This window comes from Panicum hallii, chromosome 5 (genome assembly GCF_002211085.1).
Source record: "Panicum hallii strain FIL2 chromosome 5, PHallii_v3.1, whole genome shotgun sequence".
Taxonomy (NCBI): domain Eukaryota; kingdom Viridiplantae; phylum Streptophyta; class Magnoliopsida; order Poales; family Poaceae; genus Panicum; species Panicum hallii.
This window is the reverse complement of record NC_038046.1, coordinates 49,296,721-49,305,350: the sequence shown is the minus strand read 5'-3', so window position 1 is coordinate 49,305,350 and position 8,630 is coordinate 49,296,721. Positions and strand designations below refer to the sequence as shown.

The window sequence follows — 8,630 nt, the reverse complement described above, 5'->3', positions numbered from 1 at the left end:
TTAACTGCATGCATCCGACGCACACGCATTTGTCTTTGTTTGATTCGATCAGACAGATACTTAACCACTCTTATGATGGGTCGATGCCATAGTACTTGGCCTAATTTTTCCAACCTCAGCGTTCAAAAACCTATCTCCGCGTTGAAAAGTATTCGCTGGTGCGCGGGCAACGCCGCGTCAAAGTCAGGCTCGTGCTGAACACTCCACTCCCACTGGTCACTGTCACTCCCGCTCTCCCCACGCACTACGCCCTCCACGTGTCAGTCCCAGCTCGAAACAGGCGCCTTCCAGGAAGCTTCCCATCCCATGGCTGTCTCGGCCACCAGTCCACCACGATAAGTAGCCATCCGCCTCGTGCAAACTCACCCAAGCAGCACATCCAAGTAATCATCGATCGGCTCTGCTCACAACTCACAAGCAACAGCTCTGTCGGAGCTCCAAGCCGCTCCCAATTCTCAGGAGGAACCAAGATCCCTGGTGGTGGTCGTCGCCGTCGTCGCGCGACACGGGATGGGCAACCTTGTCTCGCAGTGCGTCGCGAGCGGCGCCGGCGCGCGGGCGCGGCCTCTGGTCGTCGGGCCGGACGGCAGCCGGACGCGGGTGGAGGAACACACCGGGGTCGCCGAGCTGATGATCGACGCGCCGGGGCACGTGGTGGCCCGCGCCTCTGGCGTGACGGCGGAGCGGCGGGTGCGGGCGATGGCGGCCGACGAGCTCCTGCGCGCCGGCGAGGTGTACCTCCTCGTGCCTGCCGGGCGGGCCGGCGCGCGGCTGGGCGACCGGGAGGTCGAGGCCATCGTGTTGTTGGTCTCCGGGAAGAAGAAATCGAGGAAGAGCAGGCCCGCCGGCGGCAAGGTCTTCCCGGAGGTCAACGCCGTGGAGGACGCGGTCGAAGGGAACGAGGAGGGTTCTCTGTGTGCCGGTAAACGGGCCGAGGATCATCATGGGCTTGGGCCAAGGCAGTGGAGGCCCGCCCTGGATACCATCTACGAGGCCTAGACTTGTGTGAAGCGGGAATGATTTTATTTTTATTTTGGCTCTGATTCGTTTTAGAGAGAGATAGAATAGGAAATCCGATTCTTTCATTCATAGAACTTTTTGCTTGTTCTTCCTTCCTTCCGCGGTGAGGATGGGAGGAGAAGTTGTGCATACATCTTGTCAAGATCTTAACCCCTTGATAGTCAGATGAGAAATGTCAATATTAGTGGTTGATGGAGATGAAATGAATTGCGGCCCCGTACTTGTTGAATTCGTCTAGAGAGTCAATGGAAATTGAAGTGCATCGGTTCTTCATTAATCAATCCATTTCTTTCCGACGACTTCTCGAGGATGGAAAATGACTTGCAGATAAAAAGATTGCAACATTGAAGAAATCAACACGAGCATGCAGTGGCGGAACACAACGCAAAATCAAGGGAGGGCCAAATAATAATCTGCTATCTGTTGTTAAGCTAAAGTTCCAGTGTTGGTGGCCAAATGCTAGTCTCATCTTCTGAAATTTTCTAAGACAAGCAGGGGCCGGAGCCCAGTTTAGCTTCCATTAGGTCCGTCTCTGCGCACATGATCTACTGTACGCACAGGGAAAGAGCTAATGCCGTTGGGAGTAGATGATCATATGTATTATGTACCAACATGTTCCCGAGTAGTAAGTTGAGCATGGATATTCTTTTGCATTTAAAATGAGCATGGACATTCTGTTTTTCAGGTTGAATTTAACTAGTTACTACAGCCATCGGCTCATCGCAGTCTTGTTAAGCTTTAACAACCGGAGGTAGTCGCCGGTGGCATTGAAAAAAAGCACTGTGACCTTATGCGTCGATCTAAACAACTACTTTATAGTAATCTCTAGTTCAGAAATTTTCTATAAGTATGAATCAAACATATATGTAAAAGCGGTTTATTTTATCCTACAAGGCTACAAACTTCAAATAATCCTACCGATTTTGAAGGCAGAGCTGTACAAAAACAGACCTAATCGTCTGCAGTGATGGGCTCGTTACTGGGTGCAATGGAGCCGTAGGTTTATCTGATGGGTCATCTCGTTTCATCCTTGAAGCCGCTCGTGCCTTGAAACGATTCATCCTTGGTTTGACCCGAAAGCTCAATTTGGTGGCATATATTGAGAGAGATTGCAGTGTTGGTAGCGATTAAAGCTTTGTCCTTTGGTGAGGAAAGCTCTCTACCTCCCGTTCCAGACAACCTGACGACGACCTCCTAGCCTCTTCCCTTTCCATGCTATTTCAATTGAATAAAAAAATTTCAAGTGAAACAAATAAGTTCTCTAATAACGGAGTTAAACGAGAGTATTTCGAAAAACACGCCTTGTAGCAGCGTGTTGCCATGCTATTCATTAGTTAACGGTTGGCACCGGATGCTTGAGAGAAAGATTGATCACGTTTTTAACCACGCTACTGTGAGAACGAATTGCTCACTTCAATTTGAAAATTATATAAAGCAACCCCTTAAATTTACATCTAAATTGTCTAGAAATTCCATTAATAAAAGATTATCTAAATTAACTCTCTATTGATATCTGAATTACGCACCCATGCTATTATATAAATAGTTTGTAGTATTCAGTTTTAATCCTAACAAGATTAGTAATTAGTGTTAATCCTAACAAGATGTGCTAGGGAAAAGAAAGATAAATTCTACTCACTCTGTTCCAGAATATAGATAGATGTTGCGACTTTTCTAAGTATAGTAACTTTTGCTATGTAAATTTTGTATGTAGTTATATTCTGTGTATTATCTAGAAAAATTAAAACATCAAAACAATTTAGAATTTAGAAGGGAGGAAGCTGACAATAAAAGTAAGAGACAAATAATAGCTAAGATATATAGCTAGGGGGTGGAAAAGAAGAACAAGCTGCTAGCGCTCGGACATCCGATCTGGGCGCTAGCGCTCGGACGCTGGGTCAAACTTCAGTAGGAGAAAGCATACACAAATCGGATGCAAAAGTCCCACCGCAACATTAAGCTGTTTTTCACCCAATATGCCGATGAATAAACTTTGTCTAGACTGAATTCTCCTCTTTAAATCTCAAACTTACATGCTAAATCATCCAAATAAATTGATCCTGAAAATCCAACGTATTGAAACAAAAGGTCCTAGCATGCAACAAATCTCAATCTCATACAAAAAACTTTGTAAGTCAAAACCTCCCAAAAAACCAAATTCACATATGCAACATCAGAAAGACGCTATTTGTAACATTAAAAAAGTTAGATATGGTAATGTATTGATAAATATCTCCATCTCCATGCTACAAGCTGAATCCGCTTCTGCAACATCAAAAAAATACTTAACGAATGGACAATGTAATGTATCTGATTCACAAACATCACCACCTCAATGCAACAAAGGCCGAATACACTTATGCAACATAAAAAATACTTCTGCAACACATGAAAAAAATCATGGAAACAATCAAATCATGAAACATCCGATAAAACCACCGTAACATCAATAATAAACTTTTGCAACATATGAAGTTGCTGTTGCTTCTTGAGAAGAGAAGAATGTCTTCGATCTATTACGAGTATCTCACTGGGAAGGAGGAGGAACAGGAGGAGAAACAAATAGATTGTGCTGCAATGTAAGCGGCTCGCCACGATGGGATGGAGGCCACTGCTGGGCAACAGCGTTCCGTCTGGATCAGAGAGAGATCTTGTTGCCTTGATGAGTCCACTGCCTCAAGGATTCAAACTACTATGAAGGGATTTGTCTCCTTGCTAATTCTTCTTGGATCGATCTTCTCTTGGGCAAATTAGTGATAGATTTGCTCACCAAACGAAAGAGGCAGGTGCCAGTTGCTTCCTCGCAAAATCGCTGCTGGCAAGTTGTAGACCGGGCAGATGGGGAGATAAGGATCATTTTTTTTATTTCTTGTGGTGGAGATCGGTCCACGTAGCGTCCAATGTCAACGGACGTCCATATACTAGCATTACTCAAAGAAGAAAGAAAACCTCCCACACGCGCACCATGTCCATGTATACCGATCTTCATCACATCTGGGCAAGTGCTGCGGAGCCAAGGCCGCAGCGATGCATATCGCTTCGTATCTTGCTCGCCGCCATGCGCCCACGGTCCCCGGACACGCGGCCGGGGCGCCTGGCCACGGCCGGAGCCACTTGTCCTGTCGGCCGCGGCGCTGGCGTCCCCGAGGGCACGTCGCGACCCCCTCGCGTTTCAGGCCAGATCACCGGGCTGAGAAGATCTCGCACGCCGCCGTATCCCCCATGCGCACTCCCACCCAGGCCGACCCGGCGCCGCGTGACGTACAGGCAGCCATGTGTGTGTGTGACCAAGCCCGCGCGCGCGAAGGGGCCCTCTCTTTCCTTTCTCTCCCCCGCGAACTGGAGGAGCGCCGGCCACGGCTTCTTTCGCTCAGCTAACAGCGACCGTTTCCAGCCGCCTCGGTCGCCACCTCGGCACCTCCCTTCCTCCTCCTAGTAGAAGTTTATCAGTGCGAGCGAGGACCATCGCGATTTCTTTCCGTTCCAAAAGGGCCCCAGCCAGCGTCTCTACGCGCACAACACAAGCTTCCCCCCTCTCCGAGTTTCGTCGGTCCAGACCCCGGGGTGCTGTGCGCCCTTGAGTTCTGAACCTCCTCACCTACCTCCCCTCCTCCGCCGGCTATATCTTCTTCTCGTCGGTAGCTTTGAACTTCTTTGTGGACACAGGTCTCAGGTCTGGAACAGAGAACTGCCACTGCCTCCTCCCCTCCCTCTTTCTCTACTCCTGTTTTGCCCCTTTCCACCAGCAGCAGGGGTTCTATACATAGGCTCGGGTTTTGCCTTGCAGGGGGTTGAGAGTTATTGTCGGAGGGGCAGCTGAGCCTTGGACTTGGAGATGGCAAGCTTCCATGAAGAGAAGAGAGCAGCTCCGCAGAGGGAGGAGGTATTGTACTACTACTCATCTCGATCCCCATGCATGCTGCATCCATGTCTGCGGTTTTCCTCCTGAAAAGAAAATACAGGAATCCAGGCCAGAACTCTTCCATTTTCTAGAAATATGCTACCAGCTATCCGCTTATTCAGACAGAAATACGTATCATCCTGCTATGTCATACAAGAGCTTCCCGTTCTCGTTCTTGCTTCAGTTTTTTTGTTCCTAGCGTGCGACCGTATGTTTTGATCGAGAAGCACAATTTAGGATGCTGCTTTTTGTTTTTCTTTTTGAAAATTAATCTGGCATATATAGAAGTTTGCTATTTCAAAATGTCCATCGTCAATCCATCATGCCGTGGCGCCACTGGGTATTTAGATTTACATGCTCGAGTAGTTATGACCTGTGGCTCAAACAACAGCTACAACTTGAGAACAGTAACCTGTCCAAATGGGAGGCCACGGTTGGCCATTGCCGGGTCCGGGATGAAGATTGAAGGTGGATTTCAAACTTATACAAGACTAAGGGCCTGTTTGGTTTGGCGCCTACGGCGCCGCGACGTGCCTAAGCTGTGGCGGCCGATTCGGCCATCACACCTGCGGCGCGGAAAGTACGGCGCGGTGTGGCGCCGTAGGCGCCAAACCAAACACGCCTTAATAATTCTCCCGGTTAGTTATTTCAAAATTCAAACACATACAAAAAGAAAACGTCAAGTGCCGTTTCCACACACAAAGGTCGTAGTATGATATAGAAACCGAATAGGAGAGGACGACGCCAAGTTGGTCTCCCTCTTGATGCTTTTAGTTTCCATTCCACACAAGAATTTAGACGCCGCAGGCCGCCGTCCATTATTCGAACGGAATATCCCTCGGCGAATGATGCCTCCAGGCACTTGAGACCTTTCTAGGTCAACCTGGAAAACTTCACAGGATTTATACTTGGACGGATTGGGGCCTCAAATTTAAGTTGAGCTGCTGCCGACCAAGATCTTTGGTCCACACCTAAAAGCCCTAGAGAAAAAGGCATTGCGTTTTTTTTCCATAGAAGTTGCATCAGCAGGCTATTAAATCCCCGGTGTTGATTCAGTCCAGTTGCTTTGTTTTCTGACTCCAGTGACACGAAATATCTTGACTCATGACAGAAGGGGGAAAAAAACTAGATGTTTATTTCTTTCATTCCAAAAGCAGAGCTTGTAGCTTGTAGAACAGAGCAAAGCTTTTGGCTTTCGAGGATCAGATAGCCTTGAAACGTTTAGTTTTTCTCTAGAGACGTGAACAGAAAATTCCATACGGTTTCAGAAAAGAGAGCGTTAGTCTGTCGAAATTAAAACTGGCATTAACCTATGCTCAATCTAGACACACGTGACAGTGATCTCGTCCTAATTCTTTCTTGGATTACAAAACAAAAGGGTCAGCAAAGCCACAAAATCATCCACCGCACAATACAATTATTGGCCGACCAAAAACCTTCTTCCTCAGAGTTTATCTGCCAATCAGGGATCCAGCCTTCTCGGAGGCAACTGAGCGCGATCCGATTCGGAGGCGGCGATAAGATTTTGGGTAGCAGATCACTGTCGTGAACAAACAAACACAGCGAGAGAACGGGCGGAGCAGGAGCACCTTGGATGATACGTGCAAGTTGGCTGCCCAGTGTGGCCAGAAATAGTCGAGGGGCCACTGTGGCCAGAAGGAAAACCACAGCTCGGCCGGCTTTGGGTTTTCCCCTGTTGCTGTCGACAGCGGCGCTGCCGTTTTATATGAGCACGTGGGCTAAATTATTGGCCGGAGGGTGTCGAGGTCGGAGTGCCCCGTACGTTCCATGGTTTTCACGACGTGATATAGTACCAGTCTTCTGATGTGATGTTCAGCTAACTGCTGCCAGTAGTAGGCTGCAGCGGTTTTGGAAGGAAGCGTGAGACTGAAAGCCTGAAACCGGCCATCTCATCTGCATGCTCATGCTCATCCTCATCCAAGACTAGAGCTGAGCTGAGCTGAAGTGACGAGCTCCGATGGTGTGATTATTCGTCAGGAAATTCTGTGGTTGCAGGCACCTTCCCGGAGCAAGTACGGCGGCATTTCGCCGAAGAAGCCACTGATCAGCAAGGTACGCTGATGTCAAACACATCTTAATTAACCTCTGACCGTTAGCAAGGAAACCTTCCAAGATCATCGAGGACTTCTTCCAACGTTGTTTTTTTTTTCAGGACCACGAGCGCGCCTACTTCGACTCGGCAGATTGGGTCCTCGGCAAGGTAACCAGCGGAACAGATCAACCTGCGAACACAGCAGCAGAAATCCATGCGATTCTTTGCTTCCGATGCTCACAAGTCACAACCGTCAACCACCCCCTCCCTGTTTGTTTTGTGCAGCAAGGCGCGAGCAGCAGCAACGGCGCGACGGTCCCGGCCGCCGAGCCCCTCAAACCCAAGCTGCAGGTACGTTAAAATGAAAAAAGAAGAAGAAAAAGGCTTCCTCAATCACTCCTCAAATCAAAAGCTCTGACGGGCGCCTCTGTTTTGTCGTCTCTGAAGCGGACGGCGTACCACCAGCTCCCCCCGCGAAGGCCGGCGTGCACGTCGGAGTAGCTGGCGCGGCTCCTGTCTCATCGCGTCGGCGGCGTCGCTGCTGACTCGTCATCGTGATGCGTAGGCGGAACGGTTCTGTGGAGGTGAGGAGTCACACTATAGGGAGCGAGGATCCATGGAGTTGGGGCGAATTGGGTTTGTAAATACGGGGATGCATGCTGTTCACCAGCGTGGAGTTATCTGAAATTAAAGTGATCAGTGCACTCGGCGTCTCGTCTTCACTCTTGAGTCCTCTTTCGGTTTCTGTTTCTTCAGTCTAATCTCGTCTCTACACTCTTCACCCGTGGATGAAAAATTAGGCTCAGGTACGCGCGTCGCGGGCTGCCTGGCCTTGCTGTCGCTCTGAAACTTAACGTCCCGGCGGCCATTTCACGCGTCAAGGCCGTCCAAACAACACTCGCAGCGTTATACAAAAAACAAAAAAAAAAACTCGCAGCAACACGTTTTGTGCCGTTGATGGGCTGCTTGGAAGCAGAAGGGAGAACTTGGGCTGAACCCTATGAAACTATTTCATGGGCCTCAAGTTTTTTTGTGGAACATGGGCGTCAAGTTTTTTTTGTGGACCATGGGCCTCAAGTTTTTCTTTGTGGACCATGGGCCTCAAGGTTTTCTTTGTGGTCAATGGGCCTCAAATTCCATATGGTTGCAGTTCACATATTAGGGTCCGTTGTCAGCATTCACAAATTTGAAGCATGCTTCTGCTCACGCTCTCAACCTCCTTTTAACTTTGGTCTCAAAACCCCCCCTCCTTTTAACGTTTTGCCTTAAATTTTACATGTCTAAATTCCGTGAAGTTCCTCTTTTGTTAGCCGTAAAATACGTGAAGTCGACCTCTTATTACTTTGTCACATGCTCTACTTATACCGCCTCTGCTTTTAAAATACATGAAGTTTAAAGATGATGGGAGTATGTGGAGACATATTTGTAAAATCATTGTATGGGTAAAAATGAGTAGAAATGCAAAAGAAAATCCCATACGCTTCCGCAAAATATTGTCTGAAATGTGGCACAGGCGGGTAAATTTGCTGATGGACACTCTTCAATGTTGTCTTTTAATAGTGGACACTACTAAATCATGTATTTGCCGGTGGACACACTACAAATTTGGATATTTGCTACAAGACATCGTGTTCATTAAAATAATAATTTCCCGAT

The 8,630-nt window shown here is 48.1% G+C and overlaps 2 protein-coding genes across 6 annotated transcripts; both read left to right on the top strand.

The window, feature by feature from the left end:
* The first annotated feature begins 378 nt into the window (after positions 1 to 378).
* On the top strand, positions 379 to 1,249 carry LOC112894283. Its single transcript, XM_025961933.1, has one exon. The coding sequence runs from the start codon at positions 511 to 513 to the stop codon at positions 997 to 999; it is 489 nt and encodes a 162-aa protein (XP_025817718.1). The 5' UTR covers positions 379 to 510; the 3' UTR covers positions 1,000 to 1,249.
* A 3,142-nt stretch (positions 1,250 to 4,391) lies between these two features.
* Positions 4,392 to 7,696, top strand: LOC112894384. Of its 5 annotated transcripts, none has more exons than XM_025962078.1 (6): positions 4,443 to 4,693; positions 4,808 to 4,903; positions 6,920 to 6,994; positions 7,095 to 7,142; positions 7,260 to 7,325; positions 7,422 to 7,696. In XM_025962078.1, the coding sequence occupies exons 2-6, from the start codon at positions 4,856 to 4,858 to the stop codon at positions 7,473 to 7,475; spliced, it is 291 nt and encodes a 96-aa protein (XP_025817863.1). In that variant the 5' UTR covers positions 4,443 to 4,693; positions 4,808 to 4,855; the 3' UTR covers positions 7,476 to 7,696. The 5 variants fall into 5 exon arrangements, with proteins under 5 accessions (XP_025817861.1, XP_025817860.1, XP_025817862.1 ...); XM_025962079.1 differs by having other exon boundaries at positions 4,452 to 4,693; positions 6,938 to 6,994; XM_025962075.1 differs by having other exon boundaries at positions 4,395 to 4,693; positions 6,938 to 6,994; positions 7,095 to 7,325.
* Positions 7,697 to 8,630: the final 934 nt, after the last annotated feature.

Excerpts from the sequence above, each read along its gene's own strand:
- LOC112894283 (XM_025961933.1), top strand. The coding sequence starts at position 511 with ATGGGCAACCTTGTCTCGCAGTGCGTCGCGAGCGGCGCCGGCGCGCGG.
- LOC112894384 (XM_025962076.1), top strand. The coding sequence starts at position 4,856 with ATGGCAAGCTTCCATGAAGAGAAGAGAGCAGCTCCGCAGAGGGAGGAG. Across the intron at positions 4,904-6,937 it reads CAGCTCCGCAGAGGGAGGAG|GCACCTTCCCGGAGCAAGTA; the intron begins GTATTGTACTAC and ends CTGTGGTTGCAG. Across the intron at positions 7,326-7,421 it reads CCCTCAAACCCAAGCTGCAG|CGGACGGCGTACCACCAGCT; the intron begins GTACGTTAAAAT and ends TCGTCTCTGAAG.